This window comes from Vitis riparia, chromosome 7, assembly GCF_004353265.1.
Source record: "Vitis riparia cultivar Riparia Gloire de Montpellier isolate 1030 chromosome 7, EGFV_Vit.rip_1.0, whole genome shotgun sequence".
NCBI classification, from domain to species: domain Eukaryota; kingdom Viridiplantae; phylum Streptophyta; class Magnoliopsida; order Vitales; family Vitaceae; genus Vitis; species Vitis riparia.
The window spans coordinates 7,828,687-7,856,610 of record NC_048437.1 but is presented as its reverse complement, the minus strand read 5'-3'; the positions used below and the strand labels follow the sequence as shown (position 1 = coordinate 7,856,610).

General features: G+C 37.4%; 4 protein-coding genes across 5 annotated transcripts; 2 read left to right on the top strand and 2 right to left on the bottom strand.

Moving 5' to 3' along the window:
• Positions 1–57: 57 nt before the first annotated feature.
• Positions 58–11,589, bottom strand: LOC117917538 (BTB/POZ domain-containing protein DOT3). Its single transcript, XM_034833850.1, has 6 exons — positions 11,447–11,589; positions 11,173–11,242; positions 8,670–9,568; positions 8,267–8,528; positions 8,060–8,188; positions 58–759 (listed from the first exon to the last, which is right to left on the bottom strand). The coding sequence occupies exons 1-6, from the start codon at positions 11,587–11,589 to the stop codon at positions 385–387; spliced, it is 1,878 nt and encodes a 625-aa protein (XP_034689741.1). The 3' UTR covers positions 58–384.
• Positions 11,590–12,723: 1,134 nt separating this feature from the next.
• On the top strand, positions 12,724–16,609 carry LOC117917541 (ras-related protein RABH1e). Its single transcript, XM_034833853.1, has 6 exons — positions 12,724–13,027; positions 13,709–13,779; positions 14,318–14,406; positions 14,728–14,839; positions 15,359–15,449; positions 15,807–16,609. Exons 1-6 carry the CDS (start codon positions 12,911–12,913, stop codon positions 15,948–15,950), a joined length of 624 nt encoding a protein of 207 aa, XP_034689744.1. The 5' UTR covers positions 12,724–12,910; the 3' UTR covers positions 15,951–16,609.
• Positions 16,610–17,281: 672 nt separating this feature from the next.
• On the bottom strand, positions 17,282–22,101 carry LOC117917540. 2 transcript variants are annotated; one of them, XM_034833851.1, is made up of 7 exons: positions 21,611–22,101; positions 20,464–20,575; positions 20,307–20,377; positions 19,272–19,559; positions 18,992–19,097; positions 18,067–18,175; positions 17,282–17,775 (listed from the first exon to the last, which is right to left on the bottom strand). In XM_034833851.1, the coding sequence occupies exons 1-7, from the start codon at positions 21,632–21,634 to the stop codon at positions 17,697–17,699; spliced, it is 789 nt and encodes a 262-aa protein (XP_034689742.1). In that variant the 5' UTR covers positions 21,635–22,101; the 3' UTR covers positions 17,282–17,696. The 2 variants fall into 2 exon arrangements, with proteins under 2 accessions (XP_034689742.1, XP_034689743.1); XM_034833852.1 differs by lacking the exon at positions 21,611–22,101 and adding an exon at positions 20,657–20,680.
• A 1,988-nt stretch (positions 22,102–24,089) lies between these two features.
• Positions 24,090–27,010, top strand: LOC117919023 (probable mitochondrial adenine nucleotide transporter BTL3). The gene is made up of 4 exons (XM_034836044.1): positions 24,090–24,700; positions 24,967–25,270; positions 25,456–25,923; positions 26,668–27,010. Exons 1-4 carry the CDS (start codon positions 24,354–24,356, stop codon positions 26,788–26,790), a joined length of 1,242 nt encoding a protein of 413 aa, XP_034691935.1. The 5' UTR covers positions 24,090–24,353; the 3' UTR covers positions 26,791–27,010.
• The last annotated feature ends 914 nt before the right edge of the window (positions 27,011–27,924 follow it).

Sequence of the window (27,924 nt, the reverse complement as noted above, 5' to 3'; positions counted from 1 at the left end):
AAGAAGATGACCAGGATTACACTTATTTTTATGTGAATTTGATTAATAGAACCACAAATTGTTATTTACCTTTTTCTATTTCAAAGCAGATAGGAAACATTTGTTTTTGATAGGTAAAGAAAAAGATCTATTAAAAAAGAGACACCAAAAGAGCAACTCAAGGTATACAATACCTACACACCCGCCGCCAAACCGGCCAAAGCAGATAGGAAACATGATACACACATAGGTACATCTAGGTACACACTTTAACCCATAAAAAGGATGTGGAAAGACCAGCCAAATCGCGAAAGAGATACAGATGAAGCTGTTGAATGGTTCTGGTAGATTTAGCATTTTTTTATTTGATAACTGGTAAGGTTGAATGTTTGTAGTTGAGAAATATTAAGCGACGGATAGTCTTCTTCTGTCACTCATTCTGCCATTGACTGGGTTGGGTCTCTGCATTCCATCACCACTTTCATTCCCGTCTACTTTTCCACTGAAAAGGGTGGAGTTCTTGATCTTCTTCCACCCCAAAGTCCAACTTGGTATGCTTCTTTGCTTGTTGTTTAGCTTTTCACATTCTCGTTGCAGCTCAGAGTGGTCTCTCTGCAGCTCTGCCATATTCATCTTCATTTTCTCAAGTTCCACTTTGAGTGTCTTGATCTCCATCTGTGCAGATGGCTGGCTTTCTTCTTGTTCAGAGTCTTTTCCACTTGCCACTGGCTCCTTGCCTTTCATTGCTACCCTCATCTTTACTTGCTCTGCAAGCAAAACCTGAATGTTCCATGTTCTTTTCTTCAGTTAAGCAATATTAATCTTCATGGAGCAAAATCTGGTAAATGCTGTGCATGTAGCAGACTGCTAAGTACTGTGCGTATGGCTTTATGTCTGTGGAGTGCAATTCATGTGAATGGTTAGATACCTACAAGTCTGAACTTTGCTTTTGAGTTTGTTTTATGCTATATCATTGAATCATGTCCATGTCCAAGACAAATGCAGATTCCTTGTAGCTATTCATGAGTAGCAATTTGTTTATGAAAGAACATATGATTTTTTCACTTTGATACTTATTACTATTTCATTCCTAATAAAATTATTGTTATCTTTTGGTGTTTATTATATGAGGGGTAGTACAATTATATCACCGTATTAAATAAACTAAAATGCACAGGGATGTAACTGCTCTAATCTTAAAACCCCATGTTAAAAGAGGGCAATAATGTAACTACCCCATGGGCAGTGTGAAGTATTCCTTGGTACCTATACATCACATGTGACACTTATTAGTATCACCAGCCTTCAATGCAAAATGACTTATAGAATATGATTGCTTGTATCACTGTGTGTCTCTATATACCCACACGTATTAGCCATTTCATTTCAATGAATTAGTAAGTATTGAGATGCCAATTTAACCCAAAATTTTAAGTTGTTAGATAATGGAACCAAGGCTAGAGCCTTAACATGTGGTCTAATGATCAGTCTTAACAAGTTTGAACAGCATATGCCAGAGTCTCCATTCTACCAAGCAATTATATAATATGATGAATGATCAAGTGATTTTCCATTCTCCTTGTAGATGACCTATGTTACATGGATGCCTCAAAGTTAGTAAAATACCTATGTGGGATATGATGTGACAATAGTTAGGGTGTGGGGTATGTGGCCCGTGTGCCCACTTCTAAAAGATCTATCTAAAAGGTATGTCCAATAAAGAAAAAGAAGAACACTTCCTATTTCAGTGTTAGCAACTTATGTTAAAGAAGAACACTTCTTATTTCAAACACCATCCTAGTTGTTATCTAAGTTTATTCTTTGTCCATTTGGACTCTCATCATTGGGACGCCTTACTAGATTCTATATATAATTTCATTCTTTGTTTCCATTAGACTCTCATCATTTGGACGCCATCCTAGGTTCTTTAATAATTGCACTCACTAAGATTTGGGAATAAACTAATATGACACTTAGACATACACTAATGCCTAACAACTATACCAAAGTCCATGTAACTTAGCACATATTACACCTATCCAAGCTTTTGTAAGGACTTATTCCTCCTAACCTAAAGCACATCATTTGTATTTGTCTTCTTATTAGCTATAGGCCATGCAAAGGCCTTCATTAAATTTTAAGACAGAAAGGAAAACAAGGGAATTAAAACAATAAAAATGGGTGAGACTCGCCTTTGCCATTGTAAAGAGATTTTTGGTAGTTTACATGTAAAAGTTGATCAACCACCAAGTATTTTCCTTAAAATGATTTTTTGTACCATCATCCACTAAGCAATTAAGATGACAAAAATTAAAGAAAATTTGTACAATACCTTACGAGGACAATGGTGCAAACACATTGTTATCATGAGAAGGTTTTAGTTTTGATGTTGACATGTGTTAGCCTCAGTATTACATATGACCATGACAACATCAAACTTGGCCAACTTGTTCCTACTCAAGCAATAAGCTTCTTTCTTCTTTAGGGTGATAAACTATTCAAGTAGTTGTCTAGTTGGTTGATGAACTAGTATAATATGTTGATGCCTTCAAATTTGTTTTAACTCTTGATGAATGCTTATATGTTTAGTGCAATGTGAGAAGTTTTATATACTTAATTGCACATTAGGAAATTATGGGACATGCTACACCCTAAGATTTTGACTATATGTTTTTAGTAAAAAAGAAAAAAACACGTCCAAAAATTATAGTAGTGCAATAATGTATATCATGTTTATTTTGGTTTGTAATTCATTATGTGATTTTTAGTTAAAATTTTCCTACTTCCTCTCATGAGATTTTGGGAGTTGTGACATATATATTGGTCTCATTGTGTGGACATTTCTAAATCAATACCAAGACCTTAAACCATGCTGAGAAGAGATCACAAAATTTACAGCTTATTGAAGTTACACTATTACTTGATTAAGTATTTGTTATGATTTGTCTAAAATGAATTAATGAAGTACTTAAAATTAATAAAAGATCTAGAACTTATGCTCTTAGGAGAACTACTTTGTATTAAGAATTTAATCATTTTACAACATGGACTTGATGCAAGTTTCTGATATGCGAAAAGTGAATATATATTAACAGTGCCTAAAGAAATGGCACCAAATAGGCAAGCAAATCCACTTTACCATTTTTCAAGATCATGTTTGAGGCCTTTAGCTTCATTGCAAAAATATGACTAGGTTCCTCTACTAGGTCTTTGAACCCTTCATCCTTAAGCCTTGGAATTTGAACGGAGATTTGCCCCTCCTCATATTGGCCCCATCTAAAATAATGGGAGAGTGGTCAAAAGTTGGTTTTGGTAAACACTGTGAATAAGGCCCAAGAAATTATCCCTTCCACTCCTTAAATAGTTAGAAGGGATCTAGTCTCGAAGAAGATTGATTAAATTGTCAACAACATCAAGTTAAGGGCCCACCAAGCAATGAAAGATCTTGGAAGTCCAACTTCTCTATGATCATCAAAAGCGCCTCATATAGGATGTCATCCTTAAACAATTTCCTCTTTCCTCGAGGAATCTGACATTATTAAAATCTCCTCCTAAGCACCAAGGATGATCCCTAAGATCTTTACAACACTCAACTCTGCCTAAAAATTCTCTCCTCTCTCCTTTGGACTTGTTCGTTTGCCTCTTAGAACATACATATACAACTGTTTTCATAGTTTTTTACCCAACAAGAAATAGAGAATACACCCATTCCATATTAATCAATTCTAGCACCCTATTGTTGTAGGATACTAGAATGCCTCCTAGTTCTCTAGCTTCCACTGCTCACCAATCCAGGAATTTTCCCACCCTAGACTTAATACCAATTGCATATTCATTTGTTGAACCTTTGTTTCGTGTAGGCCAACAAGGTCAGCCTTTTAAGATCAAATCAGTATTTTGCTTGTCTTTCATTTGTTCCCATCATTTATTATTATTATTATTATTATTATGTTGAACCTTTGTTTCTTGTAGGCCAACAAGGTCAGCCTTTTAAGATCAAATCAGTATTTTGCTTGTCTTTCATTTGTTCCCATCATTTATTATTATTATTATTATTATTATTATTTTAAGATCAAATCAGTATTTTGCTTGTCTTTCATTTGTTCCCATCATTTATTGTTATTGTTTTTATATTTGAGGAACCTTACATGGTTGAGCCCTTCGACTCTCCATGTGGACCCAAATCTTGGGATGCTGGCCATCCAAAACTAGTATTAGGTAATCCAAGGCATTCAACCAGCAGCAATAATCGAACTCAGGACCGTGCACCTCTACCACACATCTTGATATTCGCCTAGCCAACTGCCCATCGTGACTGGCTATTGGCCCCTCTAACATATCAAGATGGAATCCTTAATTTTGTTGACAGTCATAAGCCAATTTCTAACCACTCTTCTCGTATCCCCTCTCTCTTTTCCTTTCGAATGATTATAATTAATCGAGTATTCCTACTCTCGAAGCTCCTTCTCAAATTGAGACGCAAATAAAGCCCTCTTTTTACCCAAGGCTGAAGTTCTACTCCATCTTCCAGTCTCCATCTTCCTAGTCTCCTTCTTAAAGCCCTCCACTAGCAGTCCCATGAATCTATTGAAGGATGTCAACTTGCGAAAAAATGATTTGGAGAGGTTTCTCCCGCTAGAACCTAGCTCAAGTTGTCCTTGCCTGAGAACACTTCCTATTTTCTCTCAACATCTTTCACATTCCCTATTCCTCTTGTGAGGTTTTCCGAAACTCCACAAGCATGCTGCCATAAAAAATCATCCTTAGCAATTCATTTCCCTTTTCAAAGGGACCTAGTCATGTCCCCCTATTTGGCTCCCTCCTAGGAACTAAACTATTATCAAGCTCCACAACTAGGCTCCCATGCTCAGTGAGAGAAAAAGAAGACGAAGGATCCCATCCCCCAACAAGCAAATAGAGTATATAGCTTTGCTTGCAAATCTTGTAGCTTTAGCTAGGAGAACTTTGTTTGCAAAGAGTGCCCTCACTTCCCGAATGCTAGGAACTTGTTGATAAGTAGAGGTTAAATCGCATGAGCTTGTGGTAACCCTTTTCTTTGGGCATATGAGAGACTTGGATGCCCATTCCTCCCCTCAAGGAACTTGATTTGGGCTTTCATTAATCTCCTTTAGATCAACCTATGATAGGGACTATCTACAAGAGGCTTCTTCTAACTCATCTCAACTCACATCATAAACAGTTTCTCCACCTTAAAAACTAGCTTATCAAAAAACATGAGCCCACCTCACTGCTTTAGGTCTTTCCATGAGGGGGGAGCAAGCCCCCTGATTAAGTTGTCATAGGTCAACCATGACCCACCCCTTGTGAGAAGAAAGGTTTAAGTCAATTGGACCTATTGGCTAACTAGAAGCCAAGTTGCATCCATTTAAAGGCTAAAAAAAGGGGCCCAACATCCCATTTTGCCTATCAACCACCCTATGACTACAAAGAGAAAAAAATGTTGGGTTTACCACTCCTTTGGCAGGCCTCTTTAGCCCCAACTCCCACACGTGTCCTCCTCCTTTGACACAATGTCTTTCTCCATTCTCCTATCAATGTATTGGTCCCTTTTGCATTATCCTTAGCCTTCAAACATCTATAACTCACCTTTGAAGTAACCAACATCAACCATGACTGTATTTCCCACCATAGTTGGATGGAAAAAGCAGATAGTCCAACCTTAACCTACAATATACTAGGCAACTTCCTCCCATTGATCTGGCTAGGATCCTGGCCCACTACAAGTGAACACTCGCTATATCTTCATCCACCGCCACAAAGCCTCCACAAGCACCACTTAACCTTTTAAAAAGCTCCTTTAATGGCTGGGATGCTAACACTTTAGTCAGATGGTCATATCGTTGTCCTTGGAAGGCTATTGCACAAGTCTTTCAAGAGTTTTCCTTGTTTACTTGGTTTGTGGTAGGAAATGGGGAAAGAATTCGTTTCTGGGAAGATTTGTGGTGGGGGGACCAACCTTTTGGAACGCAATATCCAAGACTATTTAGAGTAGTCTTGGATAAAAATATTCCTATTTCTTCAGTTCTCGGTTCTACTCATCCTTTCTCTTGGAACTTTAATTTCCGCCATAACCTTTTAGATTATGAGATAGAAGACTTAGAAGGCCTCATGCGGTCACTTGATGGTTTGCATCTATCTCCTTCGGTTTCAGATGCTAGATTTTGACATTTATCTTCTTCAGGACTTTTTTCAGTTAAATCTTTCTTTCTAGCCTTATCCTAATTTTCTGGCTCTCCTCAGGTTTTTCCTTCTAAGTTTGTTTAGAAATCTCAAGTCCCTTTCAAAGTGAAGTCCTTTGTCTGGTTAGTGGCACATAAGAAGGTAAATACTAATGACATGCTACAATTAAGAAGACCCTACAAAGCCCTTAGTCCTGATATTTGTATTCTGTGCATGAAGCATGGGGAATCAGTAGATCACCTTTTCCTACATTGCTCCTTGACGATTGGGTTGTGGCACAGATTATTTCAGTTAACCAAAATGGATTGGGTCCCCCTGAGGAGCATCTTTGACATGATGTCCATCAAATTTAATGGTTTTGGTTCATCTAAGAGGGGGATAGTTTTGTGGCAAGTTGCGAGCATCGCTTTAATTCGGGTTGTGTGGTGGGAAAGAAACGCAAGGGTTTTTGAGGATAAAGTAAGGAATTCGGAGTATCTTTGGGACTCTATTGTTTTCCTTGCTTCTCTTTAGGCTTTCTGTTCCAAGGTTTTTAAGGGGACTCCCCTTAATGTGTTACAAACTTACAACTTGACTGGTTAGCGGTGTGTACTCCATAAGGAATGGTCCAATCTAGAGAGTTCGCTTGTTTTACTGTGTACTTTCTTGTAGTTTAGTTTTCTTTGGTGGGAGGATTTCTCATCCTTCTTTTGTACTTCTTTTTTCTATCAATATATCTCTTTGTCGTTTCCAATAAAAAAAAACAATTGTAGTTGTAACCCCACTACTCTTACACTTCTTTGGCACAGACCCCTTCCAAAAAACGTCCTACTTTGGGCACCCACCTATCCAATTGCAATATTTTTCCTTTTGAAAATTCTAATGTTGTATGCAACACCCTTTCAACTTTGAAGACACTTTCAAACTTGATCAAAATAAGGGAGCCTCCCAACAAAGCCAAATGGAGGTTCCCCTTTAATTGCCAATTATACACAACCCGGTTCTTTAGCAAGACCACATCCAATGCTTGATCTATAAAAAATCCCCACCTACTCACAAGGCACTTCTTCAAGGGTTCCATATTTTTCTTTCTTTTGATAAATAAAGCACAATATATTAAAAACAAAAGACGCTTGCAAAGCACCCTAAAGTACACGGGACGTATACATCAACCACTTCAAGGTGCCTCCAAAAAAGTAGGGTGACAAAAACACCACCCTCCTCAAAACGAGCCCAACCAGTCCACAAAATCTCCATCCCAAATTGAATCCATATTGCATCACCTACCTCACCTTGGCCTTTTCTCACCACCTTCACATATGAACTCCCTTAGGAGAGATTGTCCCAACCCACTCCATTTGGTAGTCAATCTCCTGGGGTGCCTTCACGGGCTTGTGAAGCATAGCGACTCCAATGCTCCTCAATTTGGTGGCTAGGGTCTTCCATCCCCCTAGAAACCCCCTGCCTTCTAGAAAGACCAAAGAAAACCTTTTCTCCTTCATTGATATTACAGAACACAAAGAATCTACTTGGATTATTACCAAGAACCTCCAGCTCATAATCCCTTCTACTCTCCTTCCAAACCATCCTATAGAGCTTTCGAACCTTTTCTTCACACCAAGCCTTTCCCTTGTCCAGCAACAATGCAAGGCCCCGCTCTCCAATCTAATCCAAGAGGAAAACCCCTGCCCTCTCTCTACAACCTTTCACCTTTCCTTTACCCATCCTTATTGAAATCTCTCGATGTTTCTCACCTTGGTTCTAGATTGTAGATATTCAGTGTTTGTTTGCTATAAATTTTTAATACAGATGATGATACAATCTGATGCAAAATTTGAATGGCATGTGTGATGCATCAGTACATGAAAAATTTAAGTCTAGAGTTGTTTAGGAATTTTACCTGGATGACGATTCTTAGGGGTAATCGGTCATTTTGTGCAGCATGCATACATGCATCAAGTGAGAGTTTCTCATAGTCCATTACTTTGCACAGTCTTTTTCGGTCATGCTCAGATAAGGAAGGGTGAGTCTAAAAGGAAAAATACCATTTATGACATTAATTTGGAAAATTAGGAGAAAATGAAGACCGGATGAACTTGTGACTCACCTTAAGGTACGTGTCAATGGCTCTATAGAGACCATCATGACAGGTTCGTGCATTTTCTGGCAAGGTTTCAGCTAAGACATGAAACTTAGTGATGGAGAGATTTGGGTCTCTTGCAATCTCGGCTAGGTAATTGTCCAAGAGCTTACTCACATTCAATTTGCTAGACTTGTGTTGGTGTGGTTGCTGCTGCTCATGCATCAAGAAGTATTCCACAATCCTTTGCACCGCATCTATGTCGTGCATTGTGAGTTCTTCCGATGAACTATATTGGTCATAGTGGAAATTGACAAGGATGCAAGTTAGCAATATTGATTGTTATAGAATCTTGTATATCGGGACTTCCTATCTGGATTGTTATGCCTAGTCAAACAATCTACTAAGAAAGAGAAGGTAGAAAACTTACTTCAGAAGTTTCCCTTGATCCCCATTTCTGTAAGTGGGAATCAAAAGATCATTCACATTGGCATCTTGCAGCACCATACCCACTCTCTTCTCAAGTTCTGAAACCAAAACTTGCGTTGCAGAATAAACCGCAGACATCTTCAACATCCGCAACAAGAACTTACATGAAACAGCTTCTTTCTCTGGGGGAAGTATGCTTACTAGGCTCTCTATAATCATCTTTAGCTCCTTGTTATGCCCAACTCCACCTTCCTGTCTCCTCCCACTCAAAATGCTCAATTGCAGCTCATTCTTTCCATAGCCAAATGCTCTTGGTCCTTCTAATGCTACATCCATGCCAGGCAACCATTTCTCTGCATAGTGCATGATACATGAGCCTATGATTTCTGGTTTCAACCCTTTTGCTCGTGCTGCTGTCATGATCCTCGTGAAATGGTCGATGCGAAGGGTAGCCACATCATCAAACCACCAACCTTCTTCACTGATTGTTTCTCCAGTGGTTGAATTATCTTGGGAAGCCTTCCAAGCAATTGAGTCACAACATCTTCTGATAATTTGAAGGTTTTCAGCCCATGGAGATAGATTTTCACAAGATTTGAGAACAGTAATGGAGTCTCTCCATGAAGAAAGCACTACAAATGTGAGGAAAGCTTCAGTTTTGGAGATGAGATTTCCTTCGTCAAGTTCTTCTGTCATTTCTAGAAATTCTGATGCACATCTTAGTGAGGCTGCATTATTAGGATTCAAGTCCACTGGTAGACCATAGCAGAATTTTAGAATGATTTCAAATGTTTCTGATCCACCTGGGAAGTTTTCGAGCTTGAGGTCATACCCTAAGTTCGAGATTGAAGGCTGGAGTTCAATCTGGCTTATGTAGCCACATCTCGAAACCAATGGGTACTGTTACAATAGAAAGAAAAATTGCAGTGTAAAAAATGATTATGAGCTGTGAACAAAAAATTTTCACCAAGAATCTAGTGTAGATTACCAGCAGAAAAGTCCAATCCACATGGGAACATCGTCAAGGATCTTTGACTATGTAAGAGAACATGTAAAGCTGAAGAATAATAAGATAGAAAGAAATGTGCTGCTTGAAAAATCAAACTGTGCATTGTTATTTAGAGTTGGTTTATGTACTTTTTTTTACAGGTAAAAAAGCAATTATACTAAAAGCACTTAGCAAAGGAACACCAATTTTTTTTTTATAGGTAAAAAGGCAATTATATTAAAAGCTTTTAGAAAAGGCTCACCAAAGTACACAGAGTATACAAATAGCATCGGAAGGCAAGCAAAAGGAAATAGCAACGACGGAAAGAGTTGGCTTATCTACTTTGGTATCAGCACTTTAAATTATAATTGAATCCTAAATAAAATCGAAGAAATAGAAAAACTGTGAAAAAGAGTCAAATGCTTAAAAATGAAACATGACATCTAATATCCATTTCTGTAGACAATCCAGTTTACAATGTCTCCCTTCTTATGGAACACTCTAACTTTGCAAGTTAGAGCAGATAGCAACATACATTTCACACATAAACAGAAATGGAAAAAGATATATCGCGTAGTATTAATTTCTATGTAAGAGGATTAAATTTTTTAAGTTAATACACTTTTCCATGAGATGCATGAGCACAGTTATGTACTTGGATTCTATAGCTGTTGATTGTAGCATGTCTCATGTCATTATATCTTTTAGATTCTTGATTCCAAGTTAGTGAAATAAGCCTTGAATGACAAATTCTCAGATTGCTGTATAGTGATAACTGCCCTTCAATGTGGAAGATGATACAAATAATAGTGATGGGACTTTAATCACAACAGAGACTAGTTATGTCACAAGGCAAATGACAAAAAGCACAAAACGGGAAAATAGAAACAACCTCTAGATTCTTTCTTCTCTTTTCATTAATTTTTTTTTTCTTTTTGCTACTGAGTGGAGTCTAGATGCCTTCTTTTGATCTTAATCTATATTGCTAACTAGAAATAATTTTGGTTGTGTCCAATCACTAATTTTTACTCTTCCATTCTGAGAAAACCATTAGATAGAAGTGTTATAGAAGTAATGAACTGACAAGAAGTTTTCTTTTGCCTTTTTTTTTTTGCCTTATCCTTCTTCTTCCCTTTTTTTGGACCTTATGTTACTGTTGATCCCTTTGGTCTGTCTAGGCAAATAGTCATGACACCTGTAATGGAGAAGATAGTCATTATAGGTATGTGAATTTGATTTTTCATTGGAACTCTTGCAAATAGTCAAACTATGTAACTGCATTTCTCATATCATTTAATGGTGAAGATAGAGTCATGATACAATATCTATAGTCAATCTCATCATTTTGTTTGTAAAATGTAATCGTATGATAGTTGATTACTTGTAAAAGATGGAGTTAACAACAAAAGGGAACTGATCTAATTTTGATTTAGCATGTTGCCATGGGAAAAAGGTTTTGATTGTGTGTGTTGCCTTCGAAACTTCAGGCATATTATGTTTTTTGTTTTATAATTACCTTGTGGGCATAAAAGGTGATGTCCTGAACTTGAATTGTAAGATCTGTTGGGACTTGGGAAGTGACAAACCTGCACCAGCCCATCAAAAGAAAGAGAATATAGCTAACATGAGTCAAAGAGACAAAAAGGTACTTGGAAACAAAGAGAACAAAGAAAGACATGGTATAATGTAATATCTGGATTTAGCGATTGATGCAAGAGAATCCCAGATCATCTTAGGTATCCTGTGGAAACTGCAACAGGCCCAGCTATATTTGATTATAGTATTATTACCATGAGTGTTCTTTCTTTTCGAAGCTATCGGCTATGGTGACGAGCTTGCTTGGAACTACTATGCTCTGGTCATGAACTTGATCATTGTAGTCAGACTCACTCCCAGGACTTAGCGGGCGACCCAATGTAAGAGACTTCTTCATGGTGACTCTACGGAGGCAGACACGTTATGAGAGACGATGCTTTTGATGCAAAGGAATATGAAATAATGGAGTGGGGTAAGGTTGATTAAATGCCTGAGAGGTGAGCCTGTGGCTGGAATGGGCCAGTATTAAGTGGGTTGGTGGATGGATTGTCTCATTTCTTGCAAGTATATGAGCCATCACATAGATTGGGTCATGGTACAACATGGAAAGTTGAGGAATGTGCATGAGTGTGAGAGAGAGAATGTTGGCTACGACAAATCCATTCCAATCCACGTATTCCTGGACTGAACCAAGCGATAATTGTGTGGCATTGATCAAAGTACGACTGTCATAGTGGGGTTTTGATCCCATTACAATGAAAAAACCTATAAAATAATCATACTCTTTGTGTGGTTATTGATTTAGCAATAAATGAATATTTCTACTTGGAACGTTCCAAAAGTTTATAGATAGAACTTAGAAGCTTAAAAAGCCTCTTAAAAAAGAGCGATAGTTATTAATCGTATAAAAATAGAAAGAATCCTAACAGAAGGAAATGTGAAACTAGAGAGCTTTAACCCATGGGTTTCATGTGTTTAAGGATGATGCCCCTTATTGCGGCACTGAATGTCTGATCTTTTCTTGCTCAGACCCAAATCTGTCTGCATTTTTACACTCGGCATGTACTGGATTGAGGCTGTGGGCCATATACTTACATTACTGGAAACTGCATCTGAGGCAATGACAAATCAAGAATGGATATTGGGTTTGACTTTAGGTTAGGTCCAACTCAAGCGTCCACCCGGGCCCAGCCCATTCTAATACCTAGGATATGTAAGTTTGTATTCTTGATACCGATTTGTACCATTTGGGTAATTCCTATCCTGTCATTTTGTGTCCAGAAAATCATGGCCCATATCGATAGTCAATTTTTTCAAGGCTTATTTTTCACTTCAAAATAAAATAAAAAATAGAGAAAATAAATCCTCTAAAATAATTAATACTAATTTTAAAATAATGAATATTTTATAATTATACTATATGGTTTAAAATATGAAAAGATAATTCCTATTTTCAATATATATTTTAAACGAGTAAATGAAAGATTTTTGGGAAGGTGAGAATAGGATAGCAAGAAAGGAAGTGAGGGTATAAAAGATGAGGGGCAAAATATGTCCAGAAGCCCGTCTTCGTCGTAGTTGGCGGTTTTTTCTGCTTGCTTATATATAAACAGGAATTGAAATCAAAACGTGAGCTCTCGCTTTCTCTCTTTCTCTCTTTCTCTTTCTTCCTTCTCTTCCTCTTTTCTCTCTGTAAATTGAGATTCAGATCTGCCGGCATGGCGGTGGTTTCCCCTCTGGCCAAATACAAGCTCGTGTTCTTGGGCGATCAATCCGTCGGCAAAACTAGCATCATCACTCGCTTCATGTACGATAAATTTGATGCTACCTACCAGGTCCATTTTCATACCAACTATTTTTTCTTCAGATTTCAATTTCAACCTCTCCTTTTTTATTTTCCTTTTTCATTCCTTCTTTCCTTGTAAAACTTTTTTTAATCGTGTTTTTGCATGTATATAAAGTAATATGAATAAAATGGTTCAATCGTTTCATAGAAAATGAATTCTATGGTTTTGGTTTTTTATAAGGAAAAATTAATAGATATATTAGCTCAGTTGGATCTTGGTGGTTGGAATGTTTCATTATTATTATGATATTTATGGCCAGAAATGATGAGGCAGTGGGATGCATAGTTGAATTTTTCTCTTCTTTTTTTTTTTCTCAAAAAAAAAAAAAAAAGAAGAATGATATAATATGAGATTTCAACAGGAAATATTAAGAAAAGAAAATTCATGAGTTCCTGCAAGGCTGTGCCAGGATGAGATGACAAGGAATGTCAAGACTGCAATTGTTCTTTGATTATGGCGTTTGACCTTGGGGTTGGGGCTGAATTTACACAAATATGTAGAAGTTGTATAATTTAACATAATTGCTCCCAACGATTTTGCAATGCGCTGAATGTTCTATCGGCTATCGCAAAAAGAAAAAAAAAATTGGTTTATCTAGGTACTTGGTCTATTGGAGTTAAATTTTTAAATTAGTTACATTCTCTTGATACTCTTTTTTGGTAATTGCAGGCTACCATTGGGATTGATTTTTTGTCAAAAACGATGTACCTTGAGGATCGAACAATTCGTTTGCAGCTTTGGTAGGATGCTTTTCCTTCCTCTTGTAAGCAGGTTTTTCTTAATTTTATGCTTCCTTATAAGTAATCTCCACAGGTTTTTGGCACACATCCATTGGTAAGTGGGAATAAGTTTATGTGATCCAAGAAGGCGATGTATTTTTTGTTCCTCTCAATGCAGAAACATAGATAAAATTCAGGGGAAATGTAGAAGGAATGTGAGCAAACAAGAACTTGATAAAAATGGCTGTTGCTTTTTTTAACCATCTTATTGCTACACTGAATATTTTGGATTTTTTTTTTATTGAAAAAAAAAAAAAAAAACTTTGATGGCAAAATGACATTTTCTTTGTCAAAAATAAATATATTGCTACAGATATCAAGCAAAAGTAATACAATTTCACAAAACTTGTGATGCAGACCGGTTAATTGGGGTTGTCCTGTTTTTCATGAGATCATGCTGATTGGTTTCTCAAATTGTTTAGGTTTACATGCTGTAGATACTTGTATTATTTGTTTATGTACTTCTAGTTTCTAAAATTTTGGCTTTTGAAATTCACAGGGATACTGCTGGCCAAGAAAGATTTAGGAGTCTTATACCAAGCTACATAAGAGATTCTTCAGTTGCTGTGATTGTTTATGATGTTGGAAGTGAGTATTAATTAAATCAGTATAAATTGTGTTTTTTGAGAAACCATGGATTTCTAACATGCACTTTACTGAATTTGTTGTACCCAAATAAGGGAAGCAGAACACTGCTTCTATGCTTTTCTAGTTAAACAATCAAGAAGACTAGTGTCGAGTGAATGGAGACATACAACCATGTATGTGTATGCACTTCATCCTGGACTTGGCATAGAACTCTCTTGATGAGGCATCCACATTTAGTGCTTACATGAATTAAATCAATCCATATATTATCCACCCAAACCTATAGTAAACTGAATTGTTCATTAAATTTTCACTATGCAGATCGGCAATCATTTCTGAACACGTCCAAGTGGATTGAGGAAGTGCGTACAGAACGAGGCACTGATGTCATTATTGTTCTTGTTGGGAACAAAACCGATCTTGTTGATAAAAGGTTATATTTATACTCATTACTGTGTTGGACAATTCCAAGTCTTGTGTATCTCAGTTACTTCTGACCCACGGCTTTCCTTTCTCTCAAGTTTAACTGCCAATTTGGCTCTGCTTGAGTGGGCTATATGCTTTACCAATTTTCATGTAGTAAACTGTCTTCTGGTTTATATATTTTTTTTACCCTTACTCTATGATGTCAATATAATTTGCAATGAGTTTGGTATTCCCTTGAGAAAGAAATTTTACAATATTCTCTTAGAAGGGCAGTGTTTGGGGACCAGTAAAAAGTGAGAGCAAGTAGTTCCAACAGTCATCCATGTTTCAGGAAGATCTGAAGTTTTTACTGTGAATGATTAATGAACAAATTAAAGACGATATATTAGGTGGTGATATTCAGATATTAAGGATTTCTTTCTCAGATAACTAATATTGATGGCTAACCATAGTTTTGGATTTTTCCCTTATTTTTGTTTCTATTTTCAGAAAAATTCAGATAATGGTTTTTTTGGTAATCAAACAGGCAAGTGTCAATAGAGGAAGGCGATGCCAAATCTCGTGATTTTGGAGTCATGTTCATAGAAACCAGTGCTAAAGCAGGATTCAATATCAAGGTAGAGAAAGGTTTTAAGCATATGTTTTTCTTTTTAGTCCTTGCACTTGACTGTGAGCACGGGGAGTGATCTCCTATCTCGACTTGTGACACAACATTGCTCTTGTATTTATGTCATTCATCGGAGATATTTCGAGGTCTTGTTCTTATTCTCCATTTTTTTCCTTCTTATTTTGGTTGCTCATGTTTTCCCCCATTTTTTCTCTTATATTTTTCTGAGATACATTGAGAACTTCATGACAAGGCTTGAACCCCTGCACCTTGCACACACCTCATATTACTAAAAATGAGCTAAGCTCATTGGTTGTTTCTTGCATCTCTGATAACCTCTGTTTTCAATGTGAAATCAAAATTGCAGCCTCTATTCCGGAAGATTGCTTCTGCTTTGCCAGGAATGGAAACCCTTTCCTCCACAAAACAGGAAGACATGGTCGACGTGAACCTGAAGCCCAGTGTCAATTCATCTCAGACAGAACAGCAGGGAGGAGCTTGTGCTTGCTAGAGAATGTATTTATACTGAAGATAAAGAGAAGAAAAGCAGTTAGAATGAACCAATACCGAGATCAAATCCAAAGCTAATTTTAAACCAATGAGACGGCTACAGATGTGTTGGTTTCTGTTCAACATACCACCAAGTCATTTTAAGTCTGCAGGAGGCTGGTGGTGGCAATGGCTCTGCTCTAAGGTACTCAGCTTGACAATTGGATGTGTTCTGTTATTGTTGTTACTAATACTATTTCTTTTTTTCATTCTCCATGAGATTTTCTCCTATTTGGTTGTATTGTATCCTTAGATTGCATTCAGGAATTCAATTTTTGAGCAAGATTCTTTCCAGAGTCAACACCTATAGTAAGAGTGGAGACACTGATGGATGCTCTCATAAATGCTCACTTATTAGTTTCAGACGAAGTACTGGACACCATTAAGACGTCTGTTGTGTAAAACATTGCCCCAAAGTAATGTACTGGAAGCACCAAATAGAAGAATGATTGCTCCATTACCACAGTTTTCAGAACATAAAAATGACTATAGTTAATATCATGACATAAGCACCTTTTCTACCTCAGTTTTCAGAACCCTTTCAATTCAGTTAGGTTTAGGAATACTGATATTTCTCTATCTGATGTTTAAGTTCAGTAACAAATCTCTAGTTTCTGACCATACTCTTTTCTGTCATAAGATTGGAAGTTTTCTGACAATCAGGATGAATTTATTTTCCTTCGACACTAACTTTTATAGTGTGTTTGGTCCATGGAATAGGGAATTGGTAAATCCATTCCATTCCCACATTACTTATTAGAAATAAGAATACCAATAAAAACTCATTATCATGAAAACTAAAATCCACAGGGTCCACAGGGATTTTGATTCACCTTCATTTCTATTCTTATTCCTAGGTACCAAACGCATGTGGTGGGTGCATTTTTCACCCACCACATGTTTGTATACGAAATTGTGAGGCCACTAGGTCTAGATTTCACCTAGTTATTTGGGCGCCACCCCTTGCTTTGAAAATCGCATCCTATACGAAATTGTGGGGCCACTAGGTTCTCCTGGCAAAGCAGTCTCTACATACCTAAAAGAAATCCGCTACAACTCCGATGTCATGAACTTTCTCCAGCCGGATATGGAAGATCACATATACAAAACAAATTTTTTAAAAATATTTTGCATATATTCAATTATTTTTAGAATACTTCAGACCGTAGATTGCAGCTGGGTTACGGTGGTAGACCGTAGATTGTGCCCTTCACCTTTTTCCCATTCATTTCACCCCACCAAGTCAATGGCATTGGTTAAAAGGTACAATCAGCACTATCAGCTCAGACGTAATTGCAAGAAAAATGCTTTCATTTAAATCATAGCCTTTTCTGGTGGCCAGCTTGACTTAAGACTTAAGAGGACATAGCAAGCAAATAAGTCTTGCAACATCCACCTAATCTGTTGACTTGTTTTTAATAGAGCAAAAACAATTTTCAAAATTTAAAGCAATATAGAACTTGCCTCCATGGTGGTAGTAGTAGCGTTGCCCCCCTCAAAAAATCCAATTACAGACATTGCATTATCTTTTTTTACATTGGTAGGGTAACAAGAATTGGATAGTTGTGAGACTGGGAGCATCTGCTACGACTCTGAAAGTGACCACAACTTATGTACAGAGAAGAACAACAAAGCCCATTAGCAGTCCTCAAGAGACTTCAAAGTAAAATAAAATCAACCACAATTTCGGGAGGCACAGCAAAACCCGTCAGACGTGAACAAGCCCATCACTAATTTGTCTAACTCTCAGTGTCAGATAAATCAATATCATTGTCCCCATACTCGACCTGGAAAACAAGGGTGTGTCAGTAGTTGGAAAAGAAAGAAGTTGACGAGGGAAATATAATATATGTATATATGTAGTTTGGGTTGAGCTGGGGGGATGGGAAGGGGATCTTTCTGTTGGATGAGGGATTCACAAGTGGGACAGAGCCTTTAAAGTATGTCCTCTTTATGGAATGGGTGGCATGGAGTGTAGGGTCTGATCCACATATGGTAGATACATCCATATTAAATAAAAGAAGCAAAGAACACATCATGGAAAAATTTAGGTTCAGAGGGATAAAAAGTTTACTTACAAGATTGAGAAGAAGAGAACAACTTTTCTTGAATCAAATGAAGCAGCACGCTTGTATTTCCTCCATCTGTTGTTAGGTGTGTCATGAACCCTTTCAGTCACTGGTTTATCTGTTTAATCAGAAGACCAATTGTTACTCAACAAAATATTGCATAAGTTACTGGTTGTTACTTGTAAGCATATTCTACTAAAAAGAAGCATAAATCATCCTAAGAAGAATATATATCAAATTTTGATGGGCTCCAATTTACTTGGCCATCCATAGCACAGGGATCGGGACAAACAGTATGAGCTCCATTTTGGAGATCGTCTAGATTAAAAATAAATTAGAACCATGTTTTCCATGATGCAATGTAATGACAGATACACTAGCCCAAATGATATTATGTCACACTTTTAAGTGGAAGGCTGGAGGCTTAGAACTCCAGTCCTATCTCTTGTTGAGAAGTTGAATTATGCATGCTACCACCTCATGAATTGCCCAGGAAAAGAAATGTGAAATGGGAAGTTCTCTCAGGCTAGATCATGCAGCTGAAGAGACATGTTAGGTGCACTGGGCTAAAAGAAGTTCAAATGTCTCCAGGACTTATGCAAGAATCTGTCGGTTTATTTTAGCTGAAACGTTTTTTTCTCTAATTTTTAATCAAAATATATCCATGTCTGAGGTTCCAAAGACATTTGAAACATCTTCCAGCTCAGTGCATTTGACATCTTCCATAACCAAACTGCTCAGTGCCGACTTGCTAGCCATCAGAACGCCTCATGTAGATAAAAAGAAAGCTGTTCTTTGTATACAAAATTATCCAAACAGGTATATAACAGTTTAGCCATGTAAAGTAGAAGGGTCCAAAGATTACAGGAAAATGAAAATAAGATTTCACCAAGAAACAGTAGCAAACAGATGGTGCTAGACAATGCTTACATACCTCTAGAAGTGAACTTGAGTAACATTAGGCCATGGTTCATCAGTAGCTGCAAGAACTTCCCACCCATTTGAAAGCTCTTTTGTCTCCGCAATGCCTTCTGCAAGTGCTGTTAGCCATCAAGGAGAAACATTATATGCAGGATTAGGAACATAGGAAGCAAAAGACTCACATCACTAATACATAAGCAACAACCAAATGTTGCCAGAACATAGTGCCTACCAATGTAAGGAGATAGATTTTTCAGAAGGCTGTCCAAATTAGATGAGTGAATGGGACTTACAATTAATACACCTTCAGTTTTCAAACTTCCCATAGTTTCCTCATTGGATTTTGGAGTTTCCAGACTTCCCTTCTCAATATCCATATCCACAGTACATGGGGAATAAGTATCTGAACTTTCCATCTGTAAACCAACGCAGCTCTTGCAATTCAATGGGGCGTCAGGGCACATCTGACTTTTAAATGGATTGGAGACTTCTACGAAGTTTAAGAAAGCTATCTGTGATTCACATTGTGGATTAGTGATGCCATCATCAGGCAATACAGAAATGCTATAGACATCTTGGCCCTGCACAAATAGAAACATAGAAACTTCTAAAATCTGTCAACTCCATCTCTAAATCAATTCCCTAATGCCCATTTCAATTAAAGTTGTTATTTCAGATTAAAGAGTAGACAGAAAGAACAGACTTCTTTTTTCCATGTCTTCAAGGTCAACCAGAACTTATTTAGGACCAAATTACTTATATTAGACAATGCCATTTTAATGGCACAAATTAAAGAAAAATCTCTTTTGTTTGGTCCTGAAGCATCCCTTCATAGTCTAGCATCTCTCAGAAGTTCGAATCTAAAGATACAACATTAATTTACAAAAACAAGAACCTTTCTTTTTTTGCATGTATCTAAAAACATAATCCAAACTTGCCAAGGACCAAACTGTTACAAATCAAGTTTTTTTCATTGCTTTCTATGGTATCATGCATTCGGAGTGCACATCTGTAATGTTGTACTAAATTTACTGATTATGTCCCATATATTCTCCCCATAGTGACATAATCCATAACATAAAATTGAAACAACTCGAGTACCATATGTTTTCTCCAGTATGACATAATCTACACCATAAAATTGGAAAAACTTGAGTTGTTTCAACCGCCAATTTTCCACTCAGAACAAAAGGATAAATAATAATCTACAACACAAAATTGAAACGATTCAAGTAGTTTCAAGCATCAATTTTCCAAGCAAAGAAAAAGTATAAAAAAATTAATATCAAAGGAAGCAATAAATCGCAATATTTTAAAGATAAACTTACCTGTGAATTGTGGAAGGGACATTTTAATCTCACTGGAAATGAAGCATCATCGAAAAGAACGGGCAAAACATCTGAAAGGACAGGACGAGAGAATACTTCAAACAAGCTGATGCAACTAAGGGTATAACAATCAAGGACTTCAGAGATGTATCATCACCTAAAGAACAGTGTGGGTTGACCTCATCAAGACCAGGTTTGAGCAGCTGAAAGCATGAACTGACAGGTAGATTGCAACTCCCATCCACAATCCCCTGGAAGTATAGTTTCCCCTGCCAGTAATGTAGGTGTTAGACTCACTCATGCAATATCAACCTCTGAAAACTTGAATAAAGATTATGATTCAGTAACACCGTAGACATCAAATTGTGGATGTACACACTTTATGCCATCACCTAGAAAAGGATGAAAATTAGCAGAGAATCTTAAAAAGTATAGATGCAGCTTTAAAGCTAGAATATCAAACACCCTGACTAGAATGGCAATTTAATATATATTCCTTCACAACAGCAGTGATTGTCAACATAAATCAAATATTTTCTGTAAGAACAAGAAATCCACCAACAAAAAAAATGCAAAATCCAATGATCCAATGCAATTTCAAAAAGTCAACCCCAAATCAAAGTCTACTATGCTGAAAATGCTTTACACTTAACAGTCAAAGAGTTCCCATTTATGATGAACCCTATGGCAAAACTGCCAGTAAATTTCACTGCAATTCCTGTTAATTCCCAAAGGGAAGTAAAACACAAGAGAATCGCCCAAAAAAAGGAAAAGAAAAAAGAAGAAGAAGATACCCCTCAAGCAGAAGTATCATTAGGAGTTAAAAACACCCGCCATTATTTGTAACGCTGAAGAATTTTGTTTAGTAGGTGAGAACAACGGCAGAAACAAGAACAAGAGCAAGAAAGTCAAACCCACATTTTACGCTGATTCTGAGTTTCCAAGACGTGAAAAACTTAAGCCAAAATAATAGAACTAGCGAACTTTCTGGGTCAAGTAACACAAGAACCCATTTCTCAAAATCTCAATTCCCTACTTCCCCCACATTTTCTCAACAACCAAGCAACCCTATCCAGAACGTGACCACACAAAACAGAAACAGCGGCACAAACCAAAAAGAAAAACCCAAAAATAAAATTTTCACACTGCCCCACCGAGCAAAAACTGAAATCCGAAACACGACTTCGTTAAAGAAAACGAGAATGCAAACACAAATCAAGCAATGCAGCTGAAAGTAGATAATTAAGAGCAAAAATCAGTTGGATCTGCTCCCCCCGAACTCGAAAGCAAGCCCAAAACCTTACCTCATCGCAGTTGTTGATAGCCATTGAAGTGAGATTGTTAGCTTGGAAGGGAACGAAAAACAACCGTTCTAGTTCATGTGCATTTTGTATGAATCCCAGAGAAGAGAGAGAGAGTATAAGTGGCGAGATGTGAACGTTACATCGGAAGCGAGCGTTCCCTGGCGTGGGCGTGACTGCCAGAAAAGCTCCTGATCACGACATTGACCCGGAGACCCTCACAGACGTTGTTCTCAAATTTCTCCTTTGTTTTCCCCTTCTGACAGAACTGCCCTCGCCTTTCCTTACTATTACCCTCCTCCAACCAACATTCTATCACTTTTTTAATACAAACCATCCTCCCATCCTTTTATAACGTCATTTTTATCTTTTCCCCCGTTTATTTTTCTCCGTCTTGTATTCCCAGAGGGGCCTAGAAAATGAAAAAGCAACCAACACCAAGAAATATCATTAACAAGAAAAGAGATCTGTCTGTAGAGCGTAGAGGAAGGACAAGGAGGAGAGAGGGGTAGACGGAGAAATTGGGAGAAACGGGCAAAAATAGAAAGTAGAAACATTGAACTGGGATTTGTCAGGTAGTAACATTGCTGCATGTGAACCGCAAAAGGTTAAAGTGAAAGAGGGCTCGTGGACGAAGCGGACGAGACAGGGGAGAATCAAAAGGTAGAGTCACGGGTTGCTTAACTGTTTCAGGTCTCTGCTCGTGCCACCTATCTTCGCCTGTGACTTTTTTATGGCTGCTTCTTTCTTGGACTGTCTCGGGTTTTTTCCCTTTTGGGTTGGGCCCAAGCCGATTTTCGTACAGGCTTCAGTAATCTTGGCGGCTGCTTTAAGGCCACACACCCCTTAAGCCCAGTGTCGGTCGCTTCTAACCCACGCTGCCTGCCCCACTCTGTAGCCCACTCCACTGCCGGGATGATTTTATCATATAAAAAATTAATTTTTATTTTTAAAAATTATAAAACATTTTAATAAAAATAATAAACTATAAATAAAAAAAGAGTGTCCAACACACTGTGTCTTTTTTGGAAGTTGGCCATAATTTTCAAATCTCAATCGAGTCAGCCATGACGTGTGGGGGAGTAGAGTAGGCCAGTCACTAAAGCGTAGGTGCCATGAAAAAGGTTACTAAAATGTGAGCATCTCTTTCTTCCGATAGCCTTCAAATAGAATGAGGACATATTCTATAATCCACACCCACAATCCATCCGAATCTTCTCAAATTAGAATCATCACCGGCTTTTGGCATTTCCACCGCCTTTTTAAAAAATGTTTTTAAAAAAAAATTTTGAGAAATAGTTTTTAAAAATACTTTTTGTATGTTTTTGTTATGAAAAATGGTAAACTGTTTTCGAAAATGCTATCAACCGTGGCTTATTGGGAGCAAGGACGATGGTCACTTGGAATGTACCTATTCTATCTGACAGCCATTTCTTAGCTATACTTTGCCTGTCAAAGCTTTTAATGCAGGAAAACGTAATAATAAACTTTAAATTTAACCACCCCCACCATTTGGTCCACATGGTTACAATTAGCGTACATGAGACCAAAATCAAGCATGCACCATGGGCCTTTCTTGCAACAGGTACCAGCCCAGGCTTTAATCTCATGGGCCCAAGTACGAATTTGCAGTTTTCTTCACTTTTTCAGATATTATCGTTTACTAAAGGCATTAAAGTCATTGCATTTGTACCGATTCAATGAAGGGTGACATTCTGAACCTAATAAAAGCGATCCTAGTAAAAATAAATAAATAAATAAATAAAATGTTTTTGGTTATCATTATTATTAATAACATTTTTATCAAAAACATCATTATGGAGAATCAGTTAGTATTTTAATATAATTCAAATTTTTTTTGTATAAATTTTTTATATACTTTATATGATAGAGAAGGGAAAAAATTATGGATTTGTGTAGTAAACATTTTCAAAAACGATTTTCTATTTCTAGAAAAAAAAACACGTTTAAAAATTAAAAATTATTTTCAGAAAATAATGATATAAAACAAAGTATTTTTTTTAGAACTTTTTAAAAAAATAATTATACAAACATATAAAATTATTAAAAATAAAAAACTAGATATAAAAATTATTTTTAAAAATAGGTTAAAAATATTTTAGGTTTTCAAATAAAATTTTATTTTACAAAACATTATAAAATAGTTTTCAATAATTATTTTAAAATTTTGTTTTGTAAAATTATTTTTAAAAATAATTATCAAACAAACCCTATTATGTTTTAAAATATATATTAAATATAGGTGAAAAAAATTATTTAATTCTCTAAAATTTTATAACAAATTTTTCGAATTTTATCCAAGAACTCGCTTCCGGACGTACATGAATTTGGATCCGTTTTTCCATGCATTGACATTGTCTAACAGGATTGAACGTAGAAATCATCGAAAGATTGGAGTGATGTTGACTTAACCAATCAAAGTTTTGCAATGAATACATGGAGGTTTAATGAAGTCTGTCGGTCGTTAGCGATGAGGCGGTTGGGTTGTTAAGTGAAGAATACAATGCCGCGAGTCGACGATGGAAGCAAAGCGACGTGAGTATGGCGATGGAAGCGAAGCATAAACCACCGATCCTTGGATTCCTTCCCCATAAATATTCTATTCTCTCGTACCCTTTACGTTTCTTCTTCTTCTGCTTCTTCTTGCTCATATATACCAAATCACATTCTCAAATGTTGAAATAAACATACTGTCTCGTTGATCCAACAAGCATTGCACTCTGCAATGCTAGAGTCCGATCTCTGGCTCACGCACCTCATCCACCACTCTCGCCCCTCCACCCTTTCTTCTTCCTTCATTTCGTTCAAGCCTTGGGGTGGGAACCGCCGGATATCTGGCGGGGTTGGGCTTTTCCGGCGACAGAAGAGACTGGGTGGTGTTTTCTTGTCGGTGAGTTTGTGGGTAGGTAAGGGGGATGATGGGTGTGTTGGGGAATCGGAGGAGGAGGCAGAGGAGGAAGTGGTGTTTGCGGTGGAGAAGACACGGAAGAGTGGAGGAGGAGGGGCTGGCGGAGGTGCCATGAACACCACTAAGCATCTCTGGGCTGGTGCTGTGGCTGCTATGGTTTCAAGGTTTCTATTCTCTTCTATTTCTTTATTTTGAGTTAAGTCTTTTTATTTATTTGCTTATGGGGTTTCTTTCAAATTTGTATCTCTGGATAGAGAAGTCAATTCTCTTACTATTGCAATTTGATTGAGCTGTTTGGTTGCTGAGAAAAGGTAGGAAAGAAAAGAAGTTAAAATTTTTAAATTATAAAGTGTCCAATAATTATTTCTGAATAAAAATAAATAAACAATCCAGTGGATTTATGGTGACCTTTTCTTCCATTCTTTAATAGAACTTTTGTGGCTCCACTTGAGAGACTAAAGCTGGAATATGTAGTTCGAGGTGAACAGAAGAATCTGTTTGAGCTGACACAGAAAATTGCGGCTTCTCAAGGGCTGAAGGGCTTTTGGAAAGGAAATTTTGTCAACATCCTCCGCACAGCCCCATTTAAGTCTATCAACTTTTATGCTTACGATACATACAGAAATCAACTAATGAAACTATCTGGGAAGGAGGAAAACACAAATTTCGAGAGGTTCCTTGCTGGGGCTGCAGCTGGAATCACTGCCACCTTGCTGTGTATACCCTTGGACACTGTAAGTAGCAATTAAGACCATTGCATTCAGATTGGCTAACCCTTTTCTTCTTCAAGTTGAAGAATTTACTATCACAATTAGACACCAAACAGTTACTATTTGAAGAATTTATACTAATAGTACCATAATTGGAATGATTGTTCTATGGAAATTGTTTCTAAGTCTTAAAATGTGCAATACTTCAGATCAGGACGAAGATGGTTGCGCCTGGTGGGGAAGCCTTGGGTGGTATCATTGGTGCATTCCGTCACATGATCCAAACTGAAGGGTTCTTTTCTCTTTATAAGGGCATAGTACCCTCGATTATAAGCATGGCACCTTCAGGTGCTGTTTACTATGGTGTTTATGACATACTGAAATCAGCTTTTCTGCATTCCCCAGAAGGGAAGAAAAGAATTCTTCACATGAAACAGCAGAGTGAGGAACTGAGTGCTTTGGAACAACTGGAGTTGGGACCCCTTAGAACATTAGTCTACGGGGCGATTGCTGGTTGTTGTTCTGAAGTTGCCACATACCCATTTGAAGTTGTGAGGAGACACCTTCAAATGCAAGTTCAAGCAACAAAAATGAGTGCATTGGCAACTACTGTCAAGCTGGTCAAGCAAGGAGGTGTTCCTGCTCTGTATGCTGGACTAACTCCCAGCTTATTGCAGGTATGAGGTTGATCTTTTGAGGAATCAAACTACCATATTATTTCATGATATCTTTTGGATTTATTTTGAGTAATTAAGTTATGATGAAAGAAAAGGTAGCATATAAACATGGTGGGTCAAAACTATATCAATTTTCTCATCTAGGAACATCAGTAAGACCTTTTAAAGATGAATACCCATTTAGCTTAAGAGTTGAATAATGTGAATCCTCCCCCTGGACCACCTATTATGTACTGTGTATACTAATGCTTCAGTAAAGGTGGTCCAATTCCTCTGTTTTACATGCTCAACATCTGGTGAAGGGAACCAAGCATCTTGACTGATACTGAAAGACAGTGGAATAAAGTGAACTTCCTTTAATAACCTTTTATCAATATGTTAGTAGCTCGGTTCTTATTGGCTCAACCATCCATCTGGACTTTAATGGTAATCCCAACCCAACTATGTGAATGGCAGATAGCTAAATCCAGAACATATACCAAATTCTACACATCTGCAATGAACCCATATGAACACCTTCTGCTTGACTAACCTGAAGTCTTTTGCTTCTCCTGTTCCTCCTCTTGGTACAAGCGGGTTCTTATCTAGTCCTTGAATCCTCTCTAGCTTGCAGGTTCCCATGAGTTTTATTGAAAGGTGATATTGTGTGCCCTGTCAAAATTATTATATATGGAGGACTTAACATGATGCCAATTTACTGTTTCCAGGTTCTAACTTCTCTCATCCTATATTTTTGCTCCTCAGGTTTTACCATCAGCTGCCATAAGTTACTTCGTTTACGAGTTTATGAAGATTGTTCTTAAGGTGGAATCCACATGCATCGTCAATCCTATCAAGAAAAATTCTGGGTTTGCTCCGGCTAGTTGATGCTCAGAATGAGTAACATTTTGTTAGAAAGCAGTTTCTTGAAAGAGAATAATCCTCCCATGCTATCTCCCCTTGACAAAGATCAAAAGGAAATGTCACTTCGCATCCAACCTTCATTAACAATCATCCTTCTATGTAACACTTCCATTGAGAATTCCTCAAAGAGCCAAAATGATAAATATCTCAAATAAAAAGTCTTTAAATGTTAGCAAGAACTAAACACCAGATGACTTTGTCATCCTCATTTATCATGGAGGGAAGGGACCATGGATTGATTTTTGGGTTTTTGTAAGAATTTTGAAACAAGCACATTTGCTCACAAAATCACAAATCCAAGAATCTCAAAAGTCTCACAATCACCCACTGGATTCAGTTGGAAACAAACCGGACACATTAGGCCACAAGTGGAGCAGTCAATTGGAATCCATAAACTGTTGGGTTCTCATCTGATTTGCTAGTTTCGAGCACGCTGGCAACCATAGTGATAAAGCAAGAACAAAAGCTGGCTTCTAACACACACAGAGACGCTTCAAGCTTAAGTTTGGGTCTAGTGGGAAACGTAAATCAGAGTTCACAGGTGGTTTTACGGCATGAAATTGAGAAGTGATCAACTGCAGGGTATAACAACATTTAGGACAGGGTATAATTATAAGGCTTCCAGTGAACAACATATTTTGCCATGGGCAAAGTGTCTTTGTTAGCAGACGAATTCCCTAAGGATGAAATAACAGTTAGCGGAAAGCATCACTAACCTTAACTCAGAGACTTGGCCGTGCTTACCGGAGTCGAAATCGATGCTGAGCTAACTAGCCAGAGCTTTTAAGTCGACCTCCTGTGATAGATTTTAGGCGGTCATCTCATTTTCTGAGTAGATCTATCACACTATTTAGCCCATCCAAAACATTCAAAGTCATCCTCCTGAAAAATGCTTTTATCAAAATATGGGGGCAGGCGTGGGTTGACTAATTCAAATCACTGTAGAAAACAAAAGGAAAATTTAGATGAAACTTTTAGCTGAAACTAAAATTCTATTTGGCTTTGGTGATCCATGTGATGTTCATGGCCTAGGTAGCAAGGCAGTTCCCTAGGATCATCATATCAGCTAAAGCAACCACACATGCAACAGGAAAACCA

Bases quoted from the DNA above. Each gene is read 5' to 3' on its own strand.
- LOC117917538 (XM_034833850.1), bottom strand. From the start codon at position 11,589: ATGAAGAAGTCTCTTACATTGGGTCGCCCGCTAAGTCCTGGGAGTGAG. The intron at 8,189-8,266 runs GTGAGTCACAAG...TTTTCCTTTTAG, and splicing joins CCATTGACACGTACCTTAAG to ACTCACCCTTCCTTATCTGA. The intron at 760-8,059 runs GTAAAATTCCTA...TGGAACATTCAG, and splicing joins CCCTAAGAATCGTCATCCAG to GTTTTGCTTGCAGAGCAAGT.
- LOC117917541 (XM_034833853.1), top strand. From the start codon at position 12,911: ATGGCGGTGGTTTCCCCTCTGGCCAAATACAAGCTCGTGTTCTTGGGC. The intron at 13,028-13,708 runs GTCCATTTTCAT...TGGTAATTGCAG, and splicing joins AATTTGATGCTACCTACCAG to GCTACCATTGGGATTGATTT. The intron at 15,450-15,806 runs GTAGAGAAAGGT...TCAAAATTGCAG, and splicing joins AAGCAGGATTCAATATCAAG to CCTCTATTCCGGAAGATTGC.
- LOC117917540 (XM_034833851.1), bottom strand. From the start codon at position 21,634: ATGGCTATCAACAACTGCGATGAG. The intron at 20,576-21,610 runs GTAAGGTTTTGG...CATTACTGGCAG, and splicing joins CTATCAACAACTGCGATGAG to GGGAAACTATACTTCCAGGG. The intron at 17,776-18,066 runs GTAAGTAAACTT...CTTGTTTTCCAG, and splicing joins GTTCTCTTCTTCTCAATCTT to GTCGAGTATGGGGACAATGA.
- LOC117919023 (XM_034836044.1), top strand. From the start codon at position 24,354: ATGCTAGAGTCCGATCTCTGGCTCACGCACCTCATCCACCACTCTCGC. The intron at 24,701-24,966 runs GTTTCTATTCTC...ATTCTTTAATAG, and splicing joins GTGGCTGCTATGGTTTCAAG to AACTTTTGTGGCTCCACTTG. The intron at 25,271-25,455 runs GTAAGTAGCAAT...GCAATACTTCAG, and splicing joins TGTGTATACCCTTGGACACT to ATCAGGACGAAGATGGTTGC.